Consider the following 24,082-nt stretch of genomic DNA (forward strand, 5'->3'; position numbering starts at 1 on the left):
TCTATTACACCTGTGAAGGTAAGTTCCAAAGTGCTTTACCAAACCATCAAGCCCAACACACACCGGCGGCGGCTAGACGCGCGTCAACGCGCCGCGCTGCTACCTTTCACACCACTGTCCTATTTCCAGCGTCAACGCGCCTGAAAAAGCGTATTTTCTCCCTTCTGGATGTCCATCCCAGCTTCCGTAGCTGCTCTTCTTCTCTGCTTCTGTGGCACTTTCCTGTATTTTCGAGCTGTAGCTCGGAAATTGGCTCTTCAGGTGAGAAATCCAGTTTCAGTAACGTTACTGGGTGTCAACACATGAATTTGAAACATTACTGTCTTCACTTTGCTGTAAATCAGTTTTTAAATGAGTCATGGCAGTTTTACATAACTAAAACGTTGTGTTTAATTATTTTCATGTATAATAAATAAATGAAATCTAATGAATTATGTTGGTCATAATTTTTTAAAGATCAAACGTGTTGAACTCCAGGTGATGCAATGAAAACTGGGCGTTGGATCCTTATCATATATCCTTAATTATAGACGTCCACAGCAGGTCAGCAGGGGAGTTATCACATGAGGAAGGTTATTAACGTTCTACAGCGCCACGCCTCCAGTTTGTGTTGGGTGCTTCAGGTGACGCGCATCACCTGACACACTGCGATGCTGCGCCGCCGGTGTGTGTTGGGCTTCAGAGTGAATGAAAGCTCCTTGCGCTCTGTGAGCTTTTACTACTTCACTATGAATGAATGAATGAATGAATGAATGAATTTTATTTCAAACATATCTAAAAGAAAAAGAAAGAAAGAAATACTAAAACAAAAAGTGTATGTACATACAGTACAGGCCAAAAGTTTGGACACACCTTCTCATTCAATGCGTTTTCTTTATTTTCATGACTATTTACATTGTAGATTCTCACTGAAGGAATCAAAACTATGAATGAACACATGTGGAGTTATGTACTTAACAAAAAAAGGTGAAATAACTGAAAACATGTTTTATATTCTAGTTTCTTCAAAATAGCCACCCTTTGCTCTGATTACTGCTTTGCACACTCTTGGCATTCTCTCCATGAGCTTCAAGAGGTAGTCACCTGAAATGGTTTTCCAACAGTCTTGAAGGAGTTCCCAGAGGTGTTTAGCACTTGTTGGCCCCTTTGCCTTCACTCTGCGGTCCAGCTCACCCCAAACCATCTGGATTGGGTTCAGGTCCGGTGACTGTGGAGGCCAGGTCATCTGCCGCAGCACTCCATCACTCTCCTTCTTGGTCAAATAGCCCTTACACAGCCTGGAGGTGTGTTTGGGGTCATTGTCCTGTTGAAAAATAAATGATGGTCCAACTAAACGCAAACCGGATGGGATGGCATGTCGCTGCAGGATGCTGTGGTAGCCATGCTGGTTCAGTGTGCCTTCAATTTTGAATAAATCCCCAACAGTGTCACCAGCAAAACACCCCCACACCATCACACCTCCTCCTCCATGCTTCACAGTGGGAACCAGGCATGTGGAATCCATCCGTTCAGCTTTTCTGCGTCTCACAAAGACACGGCGGTTGGAACCAAAGATCTCAAATTTGGACTCATCAGACCAAAGCACACATTTCCACTGGTCTAATGTCCATTCCTTGTGTTTCTTGGCCCAAACAAATCTCTTCTGCTTGTTGCCTCTCCTTAGCAGTGGTTTCCTAGCAGCTATTTGACCATGAAGGCCTGATTGGCGCAGTCTCCTCTTAACAGTTGTTCTAGAGATGGGTCTGCTGCTAGAACTCTGTGTGGCATTTATCTGCTCTCTGATCTGAGCTGCTGTTAACTTGCGATTTCTGAGGCTGGTGACTCGGATGAACTTGTCCTCAGAAGCAGAGGTGACTCTTGGTCTTCCTTTCCTGGGTCGGTCCTCATGTGTGCCAGTTTCGTTGTAGCACTTGATGGTTTTTGCGACTCCACTTGGGGACACATTTAAAGTTTTTGCGATTTTCCGGACTGACTGACCTTCATTTCTTAAAGTAATGATGGCCACTCGTTTTTCTTTAGTTAGCTGATTGGTTCTTGCCATAATATGAATTTTAACAGTTGTCCAATAGGGCTGTCGGCTGTGTAGTAACCTGACTTCTGCACAACACAACTGATGGTCCCAACCCCATTGATAAAGCAAGAAATTCCACTAATTAACCCTGATAAGGCACACCTGTGAAGTGAAAACCATTTCAGGTGACTACCTCTTGAAGCTCATGGAGAGAATGCCAAGAGTGTGCAAAGCAGTAATCAGAGCAAAGGGTGGCTATTTTGAAGAAACTAGAATATAAAACATGTTTTCAGTTATTTCACCTTTTTTTGTTAAGTACATAACTCCCCGTGTTCATTCATAGTTTTGATTCCTTCAGTTAGAATCTACAATGTAAATAGTCATGAAAATAAAGAAAACGCATTGAATGAGAAGGTGTGTCCAAACTTTTGGCCTGTACTCTACTTATATTTATAGGCTGTATTAGGGCTGCACGATTATGGCCAAAATGATAATCATGATTATTTTGATCAATATTGTAATCACGATTATTCATCATGTTAGGGAAAGCATCTGTATTGTTATTGCACTACTTTTAAACAAACAATATATGAACAGTTTTCAGTGCAAAATGAAACTTTAAACAAGAATAAATGCTTAATAATAAAAAATAAAATTATTTGACTAGTGTGAGCGCTTCGTTCTGTGCTTGAATACAGCACCCTTCCCCCGCTCTGGCACAGTTGGAAGCGGTGTGCTCCAGCACGGTAGGGCGTTCATGCACGAGTACGTGCATGGTCACGCGCGCAGCGCGCGAACGTGGATACAACGTAAATCATGCAACTTTCCTCCTGCCTCCGCAAAATCGATTAATGCGCGCAGCACGATTACCGGCGAATGGCCGCTTTGCAATCAATAATCAACCGTGTTATCTGTGTCTGTCCATGGTGCTGCTGCAGCCGCGTAAAAACAAAAGTTGATTTATAATGAAAAGTATATATGGCAGTCTGTGTGCGCCGCACATCTGTCAGATCCAGCAGACCTGACCGAGTGGGCGCGGTGCCGGCCGCGGGACCGTCCGGCACCAGGTGGACCGGCCGCGGTATCACACGGTGTGCGCGGCCACCCGGTTGAATGTAGCAGCCAGCTGACATGCCGCTCCGGCTGTCAGTTGGACGCTTTCTGAAGGAGGCAGTTACCTCCGAAACTGTCAAGGTAAATGAACATCCCTTAACCTATGTCTAATTTAAAAGAAACAAAAACCTCTTTTAGTTAAAAGGAAAACATGATGATGACGCTTGGGCTTTAGGTAATGTGAGTGCAGGCCAGCCGGGGACTGGGGAGAGGGGCTTTTTTGTTTTAGTACAATTTAGTAACGGGGAACTTGTTGCAGGAACTGCCGTACCTTCTTCTCCCGACATGACTCGCTCTCATCAGTCCACCATGAGTCCACCGAGTAACTTGAGGCTGCCGCTGCAGGGTGCGTTCGCTTGTTATTTAGGCAGCTTAATGAAGCCTTAACCGTGCGTTCGCCCCCTGGTGGTTGGCTGACTACTGGCTGAGAAAGTGCTTGATTAGATACGCAGCAGAGCCCGCATTTTAAATGTAAATATCGCCGACGATCAGGCTCATTTAATCGTGGCAGCCAAAATCGTGATCACGATTAAAATTCAATTAATTGTGCAGCCCTAGGCTGTATATTTATATTTATTATATATATACTGTTTATATTTATATATACTGTTTATACTTATATATCTTATATTTTATATTTACATTTCGTTTTTACCTTGCTTTATTTATTTAGGCTCAAACCGGGACCTGAGTGCTAATTTCGTACCACTTAGATGTAAATGTGAGCTGGTATGACAATAAGGTTCCTTGAATCCTTGAATCCTAGTTACTTGTCAAACGTCACAAAGCACGCATGCATCCATGATACAGAACCTGACCAACCATCCTCACAAAAACTAAAAGAACCAGCAGCCCGACTTTAAAAAAGCACAACATATACTTCACAGCAATATCAGCCTTATAGACATTTAGTGCTGCTATATGATTCAAACAATATCCATATATTCATGTCATCATTAAAAAGTGCAGTCTGACCTGAGAGTCTTCAGTCTGCAGTTTGGACTCTTCAGTCCAGCAGACAGCAGCTCCACTCCTGAATCCTGCAGCTGGTTCTCACTCAGGTCCAGCTCTGTCAGATGGGGGTTGGACTTCAGAGCCGAGGCCAGAGAAGCACAGCTGCTCTCTGACAACCAGCAGCGCCTCAGTCTGAATTAAGAATAAAATATGGAGCTATAATTTCCAGTGGTTTTTTTTTTGTTTGTTTGTTTGTTTGTTTGTTTTTTTATAATTATCAGTCATAGGTTTTTCAAAATATTCAAAAAGGCAGGACAAACCAATTAAATAATTATTATAACAATTATATTAATAATAATATTGATCACTAATCACTAATTTATATTTATGTTACACTTTTAAAGGAAAGTTCCAAAGTGCTTTATAAAACCATCAGAGCAAATGAAAAGATAAAGATATCACCTGAAATGAAAAGACATCAAAATATTAAAAACACAAATAAACAGACAATGAAAGCAGGAAATGATAAAAGGTCCAAAATAATTCAAATTCAGTGCTAAATACAGTAGACGTGAAAACAGCCATAGGTCCGTCCATAAATAACAAATGAATGGCTCAGTGAAAAGTCCTCACATGCCTTCAGTCTACCATCTTCTCAGAGTAAAACTGGAGAACAAGAGCTTCTGCATCACATGACACCAGCACCCAGTCTCTGGACCAATCAGGGCCAAAGTTAGGAGCATTTCAACAGACTGACCAGACAACAGTATTCTCCAGTGTCGCTCTGAAAATACACTTTAGGTAACAAAGAAACGGGAGAAAGAGGCTCATTTTCAGATTAGGGATGAGAGTTGGCAGAGAAAATGTGAAGAGCAGTGGAATTCAACCAGCTGGACTGCATGGCCAGAGCTCTGCTGCAAAAATATTGCACCATTTTTTAACTAATGTCAAATCTAAGGAAACTTGTTGTTTGACTTCTTGTAAAAAGTACGCCATCATACTTTTAAAAACTGCACTGATAAGCAATGAGAAATATGTCATTTCATAAAGAAAGATTAAAAGAAAAAGGAATAAGGCCTAAATTAAATGAACTAAGTGAAAAAACCTGACATCCCATTTCAGCGAGGTGTTTTTGTTGACTTTCTTGATCATTGGGTCCTTAAAATAATTAATTTGAGAACATTTTGCATTTTGGTGCTTTGACAGCTATATTTTGACTCTGAATTTTGACACTTGGAATCTTGAAATAAGATGTTAATCTGGATTTGTCAGGGGAATGTGGCTTATAATGATTGTAAAGCGATTAATACACCTGCATGTGAAATAAGCTGCACTTTCTTTTAGTTTTTGCACGGGTCTTATAAAAGACACAGTGGTTTCTGTGAGTTGTGCACCACAGACTTTGCACCCTGCAGACTGTTTTCGCTTGCATGTGGTTTTGCAGATAAAGTCCTTATGATTTTGGAAACTAAACTTAATGATACGTGAGTTTGCTGACATTTTTCATGGGGATTTCCCGGGGACGCCAAACATAACCACGGCTTCTCCAGCCGTCTTCATGCACTCTGCGTGTTCAGGGGGCGTCACTCAAGGTGTCTCAAAGGCTGTGTGACCTGGGAAGCAGCTGCACTTTTCTTTTTTCTCTTATCACAGCAGTGAGAGCCTGGTCTCGACCGGTCTTGATCAAAAATCCAGAGTCCGCCCAGTCCGAGACCGAGACAAGACCAAGTGAAAATATCTTTGATTCTGAGACGAGACCTGGACCTTCAGAAAGTGGTCTCAAGACCCAGACCAACCTCGAGGACTACAACACCAGTAAGATCAGATTGTAACTGATTCCACAGAGTGTTTTTTTACAGACAAATGAATGTGGGATGTATATTTGTGTATCTTTGTACAGGTGTGCACATGTCATGTATGTATGTATGTATGTAGGTGTATATATGTGTACTGATATACATATGCTTTGTTTTTCTCTTTTTTATTTATATATGTAGTTACTGATTTATTTTTCTGTCCCCTACAACTCTCTTCAAACTAGGAGTGGAAAGCTTCCAGGTTCAGATGTAAGCAGTTTGTTGGGCCATGAAAGGAAAAGTCTGGAAAAGCAAGACTTGAAAAATTACAACTTGAAAAATTCTACGCTGATGTTGTGTGAGCCGAATATTAGAGTGTTTAATACCAGAGGCCTGTATCACGAAGTGGGATTAAGGTGTTAGTGAGATGCCTTCAGGCTCAACTCCGGATTTTCTGTATCACAAAGCTGGTTCACCTCTCATCAGGATTGAAAACCTGTCCTGAACCTGTCCTGAAAGCTAGCCTTTCCGGGGCAGGCTAACTTTCAGGACAGGATTGAATCCTACATAAAGCTCCGCCCCCTGACCAATCAGCTGTTTGCCAGAACGTGGCCTGCCCAATCACTGAGGATCCCCCTGAACGACAAGTCCAAATAAGGAGAGCATTACGGCGTGAGAGGATTTTCCTGGACTGATCAATCCTGTTCGTTCAGAGATCCTTTCCCTGAGTTGGGTCTCACAATAGAACAGACTGGAAAACAGGATCTCTGTTGGGCTCTACGTCAGCCATAAAGATGGACCTTTACATGTCAAATAGGAAATGTCTGTGTAAGTGTTGTGTTGCTGTTTTAACCCGAGGAGTGCTGGCTGAGAGAAAGGACACTGTGTGGAGGACTAAACTGAAGGTGTCTGATGGTTGTAGACCAGTGTGGAGGGTGTCTTACAAAGCTCTGCTGGACAAAAGATCAGGTGACCTGCAGTGGAGGATCCTGCAGGGGGCGCTCATACAGCGTATGAGGGCGCTTCATGTTTGATGTGTTTGCCTCTGACTTAAATTGAAGTTGTTGTTCTTGCTGCACTGCCCAAGTTAACTGACTGGGCCTATATCAGCTTGACAGTGAGTGACACAGATGGAGGAGTTCTCTTTTTGCTTACTCTGTTTATTGCTCCTTTTTATTGTATTTCTTTTTACTGTCTTGTAAGCCCATGTGGGCTGGGCATCTTTTTTGGTGTATGACACGTGAAATAAAAATGACCTTACCTTACCTTACCTTACCTTACCTGACCTGACCTCTCTCTCTCCTGACACATGAGACGGTTGTTAGTTACTTGTCAAACCTCACAAAGCACACATGCATCCATGATACAGAACCTGACCAACCATCCTCACAAAAACTAAAAGAACCAGCAGCCCGACTTTAAAAAAGCACAACATATACTTCACAGCAATATCAGCCTTATAGACATTTAGTGCTACTATATGATTCAAACAATATCCATATATTCATGTCATCATTAAAAAGTGCAGTCTGACCTGAGAGTCTCCAGTCTGCAGTTTGGACTCTCCAGTCCAGCAGACAGCAGCTCCACTCCTGAATCCTGCAGCTCATTCCCACTCAGGTCCAGCTCTGTCAGATGGGGGTTGGACTTCAGAGCCGAGGCCAGAGAAGCACAGCAGCTCTTTGTCAACCAGCAGCTCCTCAATCTGAATTAAGAATAAAATATGGAGCTTTAATTTCCAGTGTTTTTTTTTTTTGTTTGTTTGTTTGTTTTATATTTATCAGTCATAGATTTTTCAAAATATTCAAAAAGGAAGGACAAACCAATTAAATAATTATTATAACAATTATATTAATAATAATACTGATAATACTAATTTATATATATATTAGACCTTTAAAGCAAAGTTCCAAAGTGCTTTATAAAACCATCAGAGCAAATGAAAAGGTAAAGATAACACCTGAAATGAAAAGACATCAAAATATTAAAAACACAAATAAACAAACAATGAAAGCAGGAAATGATAAAAGGTCCAAAATAATTCAAATTCAGTGCTAAATACAGTAGATGTGAAAACAGCCATAGGTCCGTCCATAAATAACAAATGAATGGCTCAGTGAAAAGTCCTCACATGCCTTCAGTCTACCATCTTCTCAGAGTAAAACTGGAGAACAAGAGCTTCTGCATCACATGACACCAGCACCCAGTCTCTGGACCAATCAGGGCCAAAGTTAGGAGCATTACAACAGACTGACCAGACAACAGTATTCTCCAGTGTCGCTCTGAAAATACGCTTTAGGTAACAAAGAAACAGGAGAAGGAGGCTCATTTTCAGATTAGGGATGAGAGTTGGCAGAGAAAATGTGAAGAGCAGTGGAATTCAACCAGCTGGACTGCATGGCCAGAGCTCTGCTGCAAAAATATTGCACCATTTTTTACTAATGTCAAATCTAAGGAAACTTGTTGTTTGACTTCTTGTAAAAAGTACGCCATCATACTTTTTAAAAACTGCACTGATAAGCAATGAGAAATATGTCATTTCATAAAGAAAGATTAAAAGAAAAAGGAATAAGGCCTAAATTAAATGAACTAAGTGAAAAAACCTGACATCCCATTTCAGCGAGGTGTTTTTGTTGACTTTCTTGATCATGGGTCCTTAAAATAATTAATTTGAGAACATTTTGCATTTTGGTGCTTTGACAGCTATATTTTGACTCTGAATTTTGACACTTTGAATCTTGAAATAAGATTTTAATCTGGATTTGTCAGGTGAATGTGGCTTATAATGATTGTAAAGCGATTAATACACCTGCATGTGAAATAAGGTGCACTTTCTTTTAGTTTTATCACGGGTCTTATAAAAGACAGCGGTTTCTGTGAGTTGTGCACCGCAGACTTTGCACCCTGCAGACTGTTTTCGCTTGCATGTGGTTTTGCAGATAAAGTCCTTATGATTTTGGAAACTAAACTTAATGACACGTGAGTTTGCTGACATTTTTCATGGGGATTTCCCGGGGACACCAAACATAACCACGGCTTCTCCAGCCGTCTTCATGCACTCTGCGTGTTCAGGGGGCGTCACTCAAGGTGTCTCAAAGGCTGTGTGACCTGGGAAGCAGCTGCACTTTTCTTTTTTCTCTTATCACAGCAGTGAGAGCCTGGTCTCGACCGGTCTTGATCAAAAATCCCGAGTCCGCCCAGTCCGAGACCGAGACAAGACCAAGTGAAAATATCTTTGATTCTGAGACGAGACCGAGACCCTCAGAAAGTGGTCTCGAGACCCAGACCGACCTCGAGGACTACAACACCAATAAGATCAGATTGTAACTGATTCCACAGAGTGTTTTTTTTTACAGACAAATGAATGTGGGATGTATATTTGTGTATCTTTGTACAGGTGTGCACATGTCATGTATGTATGTATGTTTGTAGGTGTATATATGTGTACTGATATACATATGCTTTGTTTTTCTCTTTTTTATTTATTCATGTAGTTATTGATTTATTTTTCTGTCCCCTACAACTCTCTTCAAACTAGGAGTGGAAAGCTTCCAGGTTCAGATGTAAATAGTTTGTTGGGCCATGAAAGGAAAAGTCTGGAAAAGCAAGACTTGAAAAATTACAACTTGAAAAATTCTACGCTGATGTTGTGTGAGCCGAATATTAGAGTGTTTAATACCAGAGGCCTGTATCACCAAGTGGGATTAAGGTGTTAGCGAGATGCCTTCAGGCTCAACTCCGGATTTTCTGTATCACAAAGCTGGTTCACCTCTCATCAGGATTGAAAACCTGTCCTGAACCTGTCCTGAAAGCTAGCCTTTCCGGGGCAGGCTAACTTTCAGGACAGGATTGAATCCTACATAAAGCTCCGCCCCCTGACCAATCAGCTGTTTGCCAGAACGTGGCCTGCCCAATCACTGAGGATCCCCCTGAACGACAAGTCCAAATAAGGAGAGCATTACGGCGTGAGAGGATTTTCCTGGACTGATCAATCCTGTTCGTTCAGAGATCCTTTCCCTGAGTTGGGTCTCACAATAGAACAGACTGGAAAACAGGATCTCTGTTGGGCTCTACGTCAGCCATAAAGATGGACCTTTACATGTCAAATAGGAAATGTCTGTGTAAGTGTTGTGTTGCTGTTTTAACCCGAGGAGTGCTGGCTGAGAGAAAGGACACTGTGTGGAGGACTAAACTGAAGGTGTCTGATGGTTGTAGACCAGTGTGGAGGGTGTCTTACAAAGCTCTGCTGGACAAAAGATCAGGTGACCTGCAGTGGAGGATCCTGCAGGGGGCGCTCATACAGCGTATGAGGGCGCTTCATGTTTGATGTGTTTGCCTCTGACTTAAATTGAAGTTGTTGTTCTTGCTGCACTGACCAAGTTAACTGACTGGGCCTATATCAGCTTGACAGTGAGTGACACAGATGGAGGAGTTCTCTTTTTGCTCACTATGTTTATTGCTCCTTTTTATTCTATTTCTTTTTACTGTCTTGTAAGCCCATGTGGGCTGGGCATCTTTTCTGGTGTATGACACGTGAAATAAAAATGACCTTACCTTACCTTACCTTACCTTACCTCTCTCTCTCCTGACACATGAGACAGTTGTTAGTTACTTGTCAAACCTCACAAAGCACACATGCATCCATGATACAGAACCTGACCAACCATCCTCACAAAAACTAAAAGAACCAGCAGCCCCGACTTTAAAAAAGCACAACATATACTTCACAGCAATATCAGCCTTATAGACATTTAGTGCTACTATATGATTCAAACAATATCCATATATTCATGTCATCATTAAAAAGTGCAGTCTGACCTCAGAGTCTTCAGTCTGCAGTTTGGACTCTTCAGTCCAGCAGACAGCAGCTCCACTCCTGAATCCTGCAGCTGGTTCTCACTCAGGTCCAGCTCTGTCAGATGGGGGTTGGACTCCAGAGCCGAGGCCAGAGAAGCACAGCAGCTCTTTGTCAACCAGCAGCTCCTCAATCTGAATAAAGAATAAAATATGGAGCTATAATTTCCAGTGTTTTTTTTTTTTTATATTTATCAGTCATAGATTTTTCAAAATATTCAAAAAGGCAGGACAAACCAATTAAATAATTATTATAACAATTATATTAATAATAATACTGATAATACTAATTTATATTTATATTAGACCTTTAAAGCAAAGTTCCAAAGTGCTTTATAAAACCATCAGAGCAAATGAAAAGATAAAGATAACACCTGAAATGAAAAGACATCAAAATATTAAAAACACAAATAAACAAACAATGAAAGCAGGAAATGATAAAAGGTCCAAAATAATTCAAATTCAGTGCTAAATACAGTAGACGTGAAAACAGCCATAGGTCCGTCCATAAATAACAAATACTTTGACAGCCATATTTTGACTCTTTGAATTTTGACACTTGGAATCTTGAAATAAGATGTTAATCTGGATTTGTCAGGTGAATATGTCTTATAATGAGTGTAAAGCGATTAATACACCTGCATGTGAAATAAGCTGCACTTTCTTTTAGTTTTTGCACGGGTCTTATAAAAGACACATGCCCCTTTTCCACAAGAAAAAACCTGGTGCTGGTTCGGAGCTGGTGCTAGAGCCGGTGCTTAACTGGTGCCAACGAAGAACCGGTTTGCTTTTCCACCGGTCAAGAGCAAAGTGGAGCCAAGTCAGAGCCACGTCATGACGTCATCGGAAAACGTGATGACGGGTGCGCGAGACGCTCGCTCAGAATCACAATAACCATCATGAATGAATGAATGAATGAATGAATGATACTTAATTAATCCTTTGCAGGAAATTACATTGTCACGGCAGCTTCATCACTTCAACACACATCAAACTGCACACTCATACAGTCCAGCGGCTGCAGCGTCTCTGTCTCTGTCCGCCCGTCCTGTCCTGAAGCCGGTGAAACTGATCAGAGAGTCGGGGATGATGTTCGTGAGCCGCGTCTCAGTCAAGCATATCGCTGCTTTCCCGATACAGTTTCTGGCCCCGGGTGGAGCAGGATCTGGATTTATTAGCGATGCAAATACTGCGTGTGTCTTTACAAGCCTACATTTCAATACAGAGGCGAAAAACACAATTATTGCCGGCTGCCTGTCGGATTCGTGATCAGAACGAATGACAGCTGTTTAGTTATAAAACGGGTGCTTCTCATCCTTAAATGTGATTGGCTGAGCCGCGTTCCATGCCGTTGTAAAATCAGTATAACCCACGGCTTCTCTGGGATTATTGTTTATGTTTATAGCGTTCGCAGTTCGTTTTGTTTTGTAACCCCGCCCACCAATGACGCGGCCCACCGCGTCATTGGTTCTTTCTCTGGCTCCTGTTTAGCCCCTGCTCGGAGTCGGTGCTTGCCTAGCACCAGTTTGGAACCAGTTTGGCACCAGTTTGGCCCCAGCTTGGGCGGTGGAAAACCAAAAAACTGGTGCTAAGTCAGGCACCGGCTCCGAACCAGCCCTGGTGGAAAAGGGGTAACAGTGGTTTCTGTGAGTTGTGCACCGCAGACTTTGCACCCTGCAGACTGTTTTCGCTCGCATGTGGTTTTGCAGATAAAGTCCTTATGATTTTGGAAACTAAACTTAATGATACGTGAGACTGAATCCTACATAAAGCTCCGCCCCCTGACCAATCAGCTGTTTGCCAAAACGTGGCCTGCCCAATCACTGAGGATCCCCCTGAACGACGAGTCCAAATAAGGAGAGCATTACGGCATGAAAGGATTTTCCTGGGCCGATCAAACCCATTAGATTTTGCCTCTGACTCTCTGAGAGAGAGGCTGTGATGCTGATGTGAAGCAGCTTCAGGCTAACAGCTGCTGCTGTACAGAGCTGACACTCTGCAGGAGAGGAACACAGGAGAGATCATTAAAGGAAATATGATCATTAAATATGATCATTAAAAGTATGAAAAGAGGCGTTTCACAACATTTTAGGGACATTTAAAATGGCACAATTAATCAGCTCTAAATATTTTTGGGGTCAAATTATTCCTGGGTGAGAGAATGGGCCTGATTGACAGCTCGCTGATGCAAATGTGAAAAAGGATCATTTGTCCTTCATTCCAGAGGCGAGTTGGCCTTTAGATTTGCCTTTTGTTCCTGCTGAGGTCTAACGCAGCTCAGAGTCTGATTTTATTCAGGCTGTCAACCTGATGCACTGACGGGACTGAATTTTGGCGTCCGCTTTATTTTATTATCGCCTGTATAACAGGCGGTAATAAAAAGGCAAACTTAACAAATGCAATGACGTTCTTGTGTTTTTGTGTTTTTACTTGCTCCCACGTTCTTTTAACCCCTGAGGGGGGTTAAATACACACAGCACATCTGTGCAGCAGTGGTGTAGTCTAGTTTATTCTAGTGGGTATACGCGCGCACGCACATGCACGCACGCGCACACACACACACACACACACACACGCACACACACACACACACACACACACACACAGGCTCCCTTTCTGAAACGTTAACGTTAGCTCCAGCTGTAGTGTCCCCCAAAATATGGTCAGAAAGAACCCACTTCATAACACAGAGAAGGCGACTTTATGAACGGGAAAGTGAACGTTATGTCAAAAAAACATACTGATATGTATCTCTGTGCATTTTTAAGTTGTTATACGGAAATGCGGGCCCTTTTCTAGCGGGTATACGCCGTATACCTGCGTATCACGTAGACTACACCACTGCTGTGCAGTGAGTTCATGGGTTTCAGTGTCAGATGTGGAAACTTGAGCCGTTGACGTGTAACTTCAGCATTTATGCAGTCGGCAGTTCGTTACCCAGAATTCTGCCTTCTCTTCGCGGCAGCCGCGCTCTGCGTTTTTCCTTGTGGCTCATATTTGTGATTGGTCGGCTCCTGATGATGTCACGGCTCTTGATGAGGCAAACCTGGATCGAGTGAGCGAGCTGATAATCAGTGTTGTGATGCCGGTTATCCCTGATCACAGATCAGCTTTTAAAGGCTGCATTACAGTAAAGGGATGCAGTTTTCTCAACTTATTAGACGCTCCTCGCTGCTCTGTGATTGGCCTCAGCCTGCTCGCTCATCATATCCATATTACTAATGACTGTTTAGCACTAATTTACACTTTCATGAAAACACCAACCAGTCATCCTAACAATATCCTCACAATATGGATATCATGGTATTCAGTCAAAAACATGGTGACAGTCCACTGTGTTCATGTGGCTCAGTCTGAGGAACTAGAGACAGAAAATATCCTGAAATATACAAAATGTTCATTTGGCGTGGTCGTCTGTCAGCCTGCAGAGTTTAAACAAAGTTTTGCATGGGAAGTAGGTGAGCTGTGAAAAAGTGTGTGAAGATGATCAAAATAATAATCAATGAAAAACAAGAGGTCCTAAAGGTTCAGAACAGTTCCAAGACAACAGTAACCATGAGGGAATGTGATCAGGATGGGAAAAGTTGGACATACCAACTCCATCCCATCATGCCTAATCTGTGAAAGATACCAGAATGCACTGATATGCCCACATGGGATTTTTGTCCTTGATGATTCTTCAAGAAAATATTGGAATCCTTTGTGAATCCATAGTTGGACCAAGACCTCCATGATAGTGTCCTCTATATGTTCTGTGGAATTACCACAATAAATATCAGATTCCCACAGATGGAGGCCATTTGGACCCCTACATGCACAATATGTACGATATCATCACTCACAGTTCACAGTTTTTCACTTCAATTTTCATTTCATTTCAGTTTGACAACAATTTGAGATGTAAGCCTGTAAAACTCCTGTTCAGTTAACAGAATATTACATGTTCACACATCATTAAAAAGTGCAGCCTGACCTGAGAGTCTTCAGGCTGCAGTTTGGACTCTCCAGTCCAGCAGACAGCAGCTTCACTCCTGAATCCCACAGCTGGTTCTCACTCAGGTCCAGCTCTGTCAGATGGGGGTTGGACTTCAGAGCCGAGGCCACGGTTTCCCAGTGAGTCTTTGAGAGTCCACAGCCAGAAAGTCTGTAATTACAGATTTAATGTCAAGTCTGTTATTTTCTTGTGTTTATATAGTGTTATATTATAGTAATATTAAATTGTATTACAGGATACAATTTTTTTGAAAGGTGCTTCATGTATAATATCAGAACAAACCAAGCAGTAGAAACCTGATGCTCAAGTTCAATTACTCAGGAAAAACTCTGGTTTTGAAGTATTGTAGGGGTGAGCTGCTGTGGGCATCACCATCATGTTGCCTCCTTTTTACCCTGGACTGCCTGAAGTATATTTTTTCTCTCAGAATCAATCCTTTATCCTGAATATTTAGAGAACTACATATCTCTATTGTATTTCTGACGGTGTCAGGTATGGAAGCAGCTCTACACTGTTTGTATAATGTTGATTTGACATCAGGACTAACCGAGCCTTCCTGCAGTTCCTCACAGCTGGGATCAGTCTCCATCGTCCCTCCTGTGATGTGTTGTACGCCTTCAGGTCCAACACATCCAGAACCTCCTCTGACATCTGCAGCATGTAGGCCAGAGCTGAGCACTGGATCTCAGAGAGTTTCTTCTTTGATCTGTTCTCTGACTTGAGGAACTTTTGGATATCCTGAGTTACTGAGAGGTCCTTCATCTCCATCAAACAGTGGAAGATGTTGATGCTTCTGTCAGGTGAGACACTGTCAGTGTTCATCTCCTTCAGGTTTCTGATGGCTGTCTTGATGTCTCCTGCTCTGCTCTGTGCCCGACCCAGCAGGCCTCCTAAGAGCTTCTGGTTGGACCCCAGCAGGCCTCCTAAGAGCCTCTGGTTGGACCCCAGCAGGCCTCCTAAGAGCCTCTGGTTGGACCCCAGCAGGCCTCCTAAGAGCCTCTGGTTGGACTCCAGCAGGCCTCCTAAGAGCTTCTGGTTGGACTTCAGTGAGAGGCCATGAAGGAAACGGACAAAGAGGTCAAGGTGGCCATTTTTGCTCTCCAGGGCTTCAGACATGACGGTCTTCAGGAAGATATCCAGCGATGGCTTTTCGTCATCACATTGTCTCCTCATGACTCTGGCCAGTACCTCTGTGTTCCTGTTGGTGTAGCAGTGGAAGATGTAGACTGCAGCGAGAAACTCCTGAATGCTCAGATGAACAAAGCAGTAGACTTTTCTCTGGAGGAGCACACACTCGGTTTTGAAGATCTCTGTGCACACTCCTGAGTACACCGAGGCCTCTGTGACATCAAGACCACACTCCTCCAGGTCTTCTTGGTAGAACATTAGGTTGCCTTTCTCCAGATGTTCAAACGCCAGCCTGCCCAGCTTCAGAAGAACTTCCCTGTCAGTCTCCATCAGCTCCTGCTGACTCCTGTCATGTCTCTCATCATACTTGTGCTTCTTCCTCTGTGTCTGAACCAGCAGGAAGTGTGAGTACATCTCAGTCAGGCTCTTGGGCAGCTTTCCTCTCTGGTCTGTAGTCAACATGTGCTCCAGAACTGTAGCAGTGATCCAGCAGAAGACTGGGATGTGGCACATGATGTGGAGGCTCCTGGACGCCTTGATGTGTGAGATGATTCTGCTGCACAGCTCCTCATCACTGGATCTCCTCCTGAAGTACTCCTGCTTCTGGAGGTCAGTGAACCCTCGCACTTCTGTTACCCTGTCCACACATGTAGGAGGGATCTGATTGGCCGCCGCAGGTCTGGAAGTTATCCAGAGGAGAGCCGAGGGAAGCAGATTCCCCTTGATGAGGTTTGTCAACAGCACGTCTACTGATGATGTCTGTGTGACATCAGACACGACCTCATTGTTCTGGAAATCCAATAAAAACCTGCTTTCATCCAGGCCGTCAAAGATGAACACGACTTTACAGACGGCGAGCTTCTCTGCTGTGACCGTCTGTAATGTTGGATGGAAAACACGGAGCAGCTGGAGAAGACTGTAGCGCTCATCTTTGATCAAGTTCAGCTCCCGGAACGAAAGCAGAACCACAAGACTGACATGTTGGTTTTCCAAGCCCTCTGCCCAGTCCAGAGTGAACTTCTGCACTGAGAAGGTTTTTCCAATGCCAGCAACGCCCTGCGTCACAACTACTCTGATGTGTGTGTCTTGGCCAGGTAAGGGGTTAAAGATGTCCTGGCACCTGATTGGAGTGTCACTGAGGGTCTCCATCTTGGATGTTGTCTCCAGCTGCCACACCTCATGTTGGGTATTAACCCCTTCACTCCATCCCTGTGTGATGTAGAGCTCAGTGTAGATCCTGTTGAGGGGGGTTCCACTTCCTGCTGCAGCAGTTCCTTCTGTCACAAATTCACATCTCCTCCTCAGACTGATCTTATGCTCGTCTAAAACCTCCTGCAGACCGCCGTCCACTGGGCTGGTTTGACTGGGTGTCTTCACATCACCTCGACTCCTCTTCCTGTCCCTGTGGAGATGAAAGCACTTTGTTTATGTTTAGACAACATTATGTTTTAACTGAAATCTTAAAATCTTAAAAAAAAAAAAAAAAAATGTAAAAAACAAGCACACATGACAACGGGACACTTGACATTTAGCCACGGTTATTACAATTATCATAAGCGGTCTCTTATGTCACTTTGTGTGACTACATTTACATGGACAAAAATATTCTAATATTAATGCAATTAAGATATTATTTACATGACTAAATGTCCATGTAAGCAGCATGACATCCACTTTGACTTTTTGCAGCAGATTATGACAAATACAGCAATCCAAGAGATTGACAGCTCATGTTTTTGTTTTGTTTTGGTTTGGAAACTCGCTGCAACAAGCTTTCAACAAACACAAGAGGACGACGCCCCCTTGACTTAAGCCTGAGATTAGTCACCATGGTTACTACTTCAGTCTACTACGACTAGACCCCATAACAAATGTCTGAATCCCCTCCACATCCAGGTGGGTTTTCATGCTGGGTCCCAGTGCTCCTGTCTGGTTCCAGGACCAGAAGTCAGGTGTTACAACACTCAGGCTGGGACAATATGCTTATCTCCTGATCGATACTATCATGACACCTGGGAGCCGATCAATACATATTGTGATTGTTAAGTATCCTCTTATCCTCGTTGTGTAAATGTGTCAGAAACTGTCCCTCACTGTCAGTCCAGCTGGAGAAGCAGAGCTCCTCTGAACGGCCTCGCTCTCTAGTTTGTGTGTGTAAAGTTTGATGAGGCTGTGATTCTCCTAGAGGTCACTAGAGGTCATTTTCTCCAGCGACGTCCAGTTGGACCAAAGTCTCTGCCTGCAGTGAAATGGCTGCTATGGGGGCCAACATCATCACACAGGAATCAAATGTGGCTCATTGAATCCACAAGAGTCTCAGCTTTCCAGTCAAAGCAACTGATGCAGCTCCAAGACTGTTTAGGCCCCAGTCTGCACACACACACCACAGGTTAAAAATAAAAAAACTAAAACTAAAATTTAGTCCAAGTTAGAAACAATATATTTCCAGAGTTCTCAGGTTCTGTAAATGCATTGTGAAAATAATACAGCGATGTGTTGAACCTTGTGTTTTTTACCTTGAATCTTGATGTTGAAATGAAAATGTACTTTTGAATAATTAGTATTTTTTTAAAAGAGATTACTTTAACTCAAGTAAAACATTTGACTGAGCAGCTTCCACTGGCAGTGCAGTGATATTTGACCAGGAGGATCTACACTTTAACTCGAGTCATGGGCTTCACCACTGCTCACAGTGAAGCACCTCCATGCTGACGTGTGTGTGTGTGTGTGTGTGTGTGTGTGTGTGTGTGTGTGTGTGTGTGTGTGTGTGTGAGCCATGGTGCATCACATGCACATCAGCCTGAGCAGCACAGGATCAGATTTCTCTGTCAGTCAGTGTGAATCTAAACTTCAGACTCAGGTGTGTGAAGAACTTGTGAGTGCAGGTGCATGATTTGATTTGATTTGATTTGATTTGATTTGATTTTTTTTTTTTTATTGGTGTGTCATGCACACAGGTGCCCAGCCCATAAAGGCTTACAAGACACAACCATATAGAAAAACAAACAATAGTCAGAGTCATCAGATGTCAAAAATCAAATATCCAGAAACACACGCCTAGCAAATAAGTAATAAGGTCATACAAATAATTCTTTTTTTCTTAATGACCATGCATTTTTTATAAACCTCGCTAAAGCAAAAACATCCTTCCTGAATAACCATTCTAGTTTACTTTCATCATTTAGCCAAAACAACTCAGGTTTAACATTCTGCATTTTTTGAAAAAGAAACTGCCTCTCTTCATTATCCAGAGGACAATGGAACACAAAATGCATTTCATCTTCTGTCACCTTTAAATTACATAATGAACAAATTCTCTCTTCCTCTGGAATGGAGTTGAATCTACCCGTTTCTAAGGCCAGGGGGAGAATCCCAGCCCTCAACTGGGCACACAGGGATCTTTTACTTCTGTCCAGGGAAAGGGTTCCATATGGTTCTGGGCAGTAAACATTTTTTAGTTGGCAATAAGTTCTGAGTTTTGGTTTAAACCATATGTCATTAGCCCATTTTTCTTTGTATGCCAGGAATAACTTATGCATCGCAAAATTAACATTACATTGCAGATTGTTAATAACACGTGCACGTGGAAATGTTCTCAGGTGTTTTGGTGCAAAACATCAAACAGCATCACAGTTTGTGGAAAACAGCACAGAGCCAGATGTGTTTTGGTTGAACAGCTGGATTACAGAGCAGAGAGCAGTCATTTCTCTCTTCTCTCTTTTCTTGATCTCCTCACTTCTTGCTCTGCTATATAATCTCAGTCGGCCTGTCGCGATATGTGATAAGTCGGTTAATTGCACGGTAATGAAGTAAGTAACTTTTCTGATCGCGATTAATCGCCACGTTCATGCGTGTTTGTTTTCCTCGTCTCTCTGCCAAAGAGAGCAGAGGACAAGAGCGTCTGTCAGCCAGGTGAGCTGCTTCATCAGAGGAATGAACGGAATGTCATCGAGTGTCTTTGTCTCTGTGAGGGGGCGGGGCCATGGGCGGCACACACACACACACGCACACACACACACACACACACACACACACACACACACACACACACACACACACACACAAAGACGAGGCGGAGAAAAGAGCGAACGACATGGAACTTCTTCTGAAACCACAAAGACTTGAGTCTGTTATAATTGGCCCTATAGTTCAGTGTCTCTTGTATTATCCAGTGTATCATATAGTTCAGGACAGCTTGTCCACTTGGAGCGGGCTCAGCATAACAGAGGACAGATAAAACAGGAGCCAGATGTACTTTATCTTGTATTTAGGTCTGTTGCATTAGATACACGCCCAGTCAACATCCACACACACAGCATCACACATTCTAGGAACAAGGCATGGACAGTGGTTGGCCTGTCCATGTCCGGGTAACTGGCCAATTATACTCCACCCTCTGTACGGGGCAGGCCCAGCCCAAGAACATAAATGTGCATCATTTCCTGATATCAGGGCTCATTCTGACTGAGATCCTGTGGGAGCTCTGTCACTCTGAGCCCAGCGCTGCCTTGCTTTATATGTGACCAAATAAATATTTATTAGAAAACTGAGGATTTTCTCCGGTTTGTTCTTGTCCATTTCAACGTTTTTGGTTGTGTTTTTTTATTACAGTGCACTTTTTGTGATCAGGGCCAGTTTTTTGTATTCATAAGGTCTTTATTTATTTATTTTGGTATTTTTACATCTTTTTTTATTTTGGATATTTAAATTTTCTTGTTTACATTTTTGAATATTCTTGTTGAATAAATGTTTATTTCTCTTCAAAAGGGTGTTCTTGCATCATTATGCCTTTATTATCATAATAAAAGTTTAAAGAATGGTCTGAAAATGTCAAAATTACAGCAATAATAAAAATTGTGTTAAAAGCACAATATTACACAATATTATCGCTTATCGCAATTCTGATGCAATTCATCGCAAAGCAAAATGTGTTTTTGTGACAGGCCTAAAGCTCATGTCATCATATTCCATCAGGCTCACAGTCTGACAGCTGTCTTACTTTGTGTCTGGAGCTCCAGGTTCAGCACTGAAGACAGGAGGATAATCTTTAGACCAGTCACTCTTCATGGACAGACAGCTGGACACTGCAGACTCTGCTCTGTGGCAGGAACCTCTGGAAACACAAATGTTTGAAACATGTTATTAGTTCTTGTAAATCAGGGCTCCAGACTAACTTTTCCACTGGCAGCACTGGTGCTCCCAGCTTTCCCAGTCACTCCCAGCAGCTCATGATTTGGTCGCACAGCTAAAAGAGCGGATGTGGCTCATGATCTGAAGCATCAGTTTCAGTGTCACGTCTACTTTCTCCATGAGCCACAAACAGATTTCACAAGAAAACAGTGAACACACACTGCTCTCTAACAGCTGTCTTACTTTGTGTCTGAAGGTCCAGGTTCAGCACTGAAGTCTGGAGGATCTCCTTTAGACCAGTCGCTCTTCATGGACAGACAGCTGGACACTGCAGACTCTGCTCTGCCCTCCTCTTCCTCCACACAGTCACTCATCTTCTGCTTTAAGTCAGTCTAAGAGGTGCACACACACACACACACACACACACACACACACACACACACACACACACACACACACCAAAGGGATGATATATGGGTTGATGTTCTAGTTTCCTATTGGACAACAGGCATTAACTGTATTAAATGGAGTCAGTCACATAAATAATGTGTGTTTCAACATATTTTTGTAGAAACGTCACAGTTATTTTGTTGCTATTTTATATTTAGTGTATATTTATAATAATTTTGTATGTTGTTTTTTCTACTTCAATTCCAAAATGGTTATTTAGCAAATGTGTGTTTTTTTAATTTTAATTAATTTTTTTTGGTCAGTCTTTACACTGATCTCATTTTTTTTAATTTTTATTAATGTCTTGCTAATTATTTGTTGTATTTTTCCCCCTCATGTCTCAAAAAATAATAAAGTGAATTTACGCAGGTGACACACACAAATACACACACACACACACACACACACACACACACACACACACAGTGTCTTCATAGATCACATGTTGCTCTTCACTCCTCCTTACTCACTTTGCTGACTTGTGAATGTCGTCTTTTTTACTGAATATATTTTTCACTCACAGAAAAATAAAGACGTTAAAAAATATTATCCAAAATCTCAGTGTGTGAATATTTTCCCAGAGCAACAGCACTCATCCCTACATTAACCATATTGAGGGATTTGGTCAAAATATTTCTAAATATTTGATTTAGTCTTTGTCACCCAGCCCGAGCCTTACAGTGAAATTCTACATTTTAATTTGAATTTGTCATGGCGACCAGTTTCATGCATGCAGCGTTTGGTCTCTGTAAAGGAGCCGGGAGCCGCTGATGATCTGCACAAATAAATGCAGATTAATAAATAATTTGTGAAGCACAAATTCCCTTTAGGAAAGCACAAATGAAAGAGTGTGAATGCAGCAAAGCTCATGGACATGTTTCCCTGTTTCTGTCCAATCCAGAGGCTGCGTTCCAGACGCTGCGCTCACCAGCAAATCCTGGTGACGTCATGAAACCTGCAACCTGACAAACAAGAAACACTGCTTTCTGTTCAGGCTGCAAAAAGAAAAAGCCACAGGCCTGTTCAGGGCCCTGGGAACACAGGGGGCCCTGCCCAGTTTGAAAACTATTAATAGATTTGCATTTTTAATTAATTAATTTATTAATTTGTCCATTTTCCAGTGGCGGCTTTCATACATACAGATCCGTCTGTATTTCTTGTGGAATAAACGGAATTAAACGGCTTTAAAAATGTGCTGTCTGACGGATAGAACTGGCTAACATTTGTTTTTACCGCCTGATGAGATTTTTTTTTTCATCACCACAAAGAAAATGATCACTGCTTTACTTTTTAATTTTATTTCTAACAGATGAACTCAACAGTAAAAAATGCAGCTTGAAAACAGTGTCAGACAAAAGTGTCGACTCACCGCAGAGGCAGAAGTTTCTTTCTTTCTTTCTTTCTTTCTTTCTTTCTTTGTTTCTTTCTTTCTTTCTTTCTTCTTGGACTTGAACTCAAAGATAAACAGAAATCCTCTCCTGCCGTCTGAACGTGTGCAGCTCTTCTACATCATGACAGTGGGACAGTCCAACATTAATGATGATGATGAGCCTCCTGGTCGCGGCTCGTCCAAACCTTCAACCAAACTTTCACTTTCACTCGTGCTGCGTTCACGTCCTCGTCGACTCATGGGAAAATTCAGCAGTTCCCACCTGCGTCACTGCGCTTTGGGACTCTGGACATTTTTCAAAGGGGTAGAAAGACAGCAGGTAAGTTATGTCAGTGAATCAGGAGGAGGCTTGTAAATATTCAGGTCAGCTACCAGTAAAAGCACAGGTTACTGTTGTCCTGCAGCTGTGTGCTGATCAGTATTGACAATATAACAGATCATGACAAGAAAAATAAAGGAACTTGTTTGTGCTTATTTTGTTGTCATTTTTTGAACTAGATGGTGAATCATAAAACAAATGATAGAACTTGGGAGGGATACACCTATATATAAATATATAACACTACATAACACTACAGTGCTGCTGTGATGTATGTGATGCAGAATCCAATCACTAACTGATATCCAATAAGGATATCATTTAAATTCAAATGTCATGTTTTTTATATGTGGTTTGACTGCTGTATTTTTGAAATCTCCTGAACACAAAGTTCATGCCATTCAGGTGTGAGGATGGAAAGAAAGAAGACAAGAAGAGAGAGAAAGAATCAGGGCAGACAGGAAGGCCACAGGTTGCTCTAATATCAGGTGGAAGTGCAGGAACAGCCACTTGATACCAAGTGATTCATTTCCAAAATATTATTTATATTGAAAAACTGCATTAGCAAGATGTGTAATTTATTCAAAGCTATTAAATAATGCTTGTTTGACTGTATGACTTAGCAGAGAAGAACACAGGCATCTGCTAAAAGTCTATAGTAAAAGTCTTATATTTTGTAAGTCCATGAATAAATAAGATTTATACATGCAAATACAAAAAAAAACCTCAACCTCCTCCCCCCCGCCTGTCGAGCTCCTCCCCCCCGCCTGTTGACCTCCTCCTCCCCTCTCTCCTCACTGTGAACCAGAGCCTGAGATGCTGAGAAGCCTGAGAAGCTCCTCCACATGAAGCAGTAACTCACTCCCCGCTTGGAGAGGGCAAACCACCTTTTTCCAGCAGAGAACCACGGCCTCGGACTCAGAGGTGCCGATCCTCGTCCTCA

General features: G+C 42.3%; 1 protein-coding gene across 1 annotated transcript; it reads right to left on the bottom strand.

Moving 5' to 3' along the window:
• Window positions 1-4,107: 4,107 nt before the first annotated feature.
• Window positions 4,108-15,626, bottom strand: LOC115354085 (NACHT, LRR and PYD domains-containing protein 12; the record flags this gene model as incomplete). The annotated part of the gene is made up of 5 exons (XM_030044260.1): window positions 15,270-15,626; window positions 14,702-14,872; window positions 10,693-10,863; window positions 7,409-7,579; window positions 4,108-4,270 (listed from the first exon to the last, which is right to left on the bottom strand). Coding segments are annotated over exons 1-5 (951 nt in total), but the record flags the coding sequence as incomplete, so codon positions are not given.
• Window positions 15,627-24,082: the final 8,456 nt, after the last annotated feature.

This window comes from Myripristis murdjan, chromosome 22, assembly GCF_902150065.1.
Source record: "Myripristis murdjan chromosome 22, fMyrMur1.1, whole genome shotgun sequence".
NCBI classification, from domain to species: Eukaryota; Metazoa; Chordata; class Actinopteri; order Holocentriformes; family Holocentridae; genus Myripristis; species Myripristis murdjan.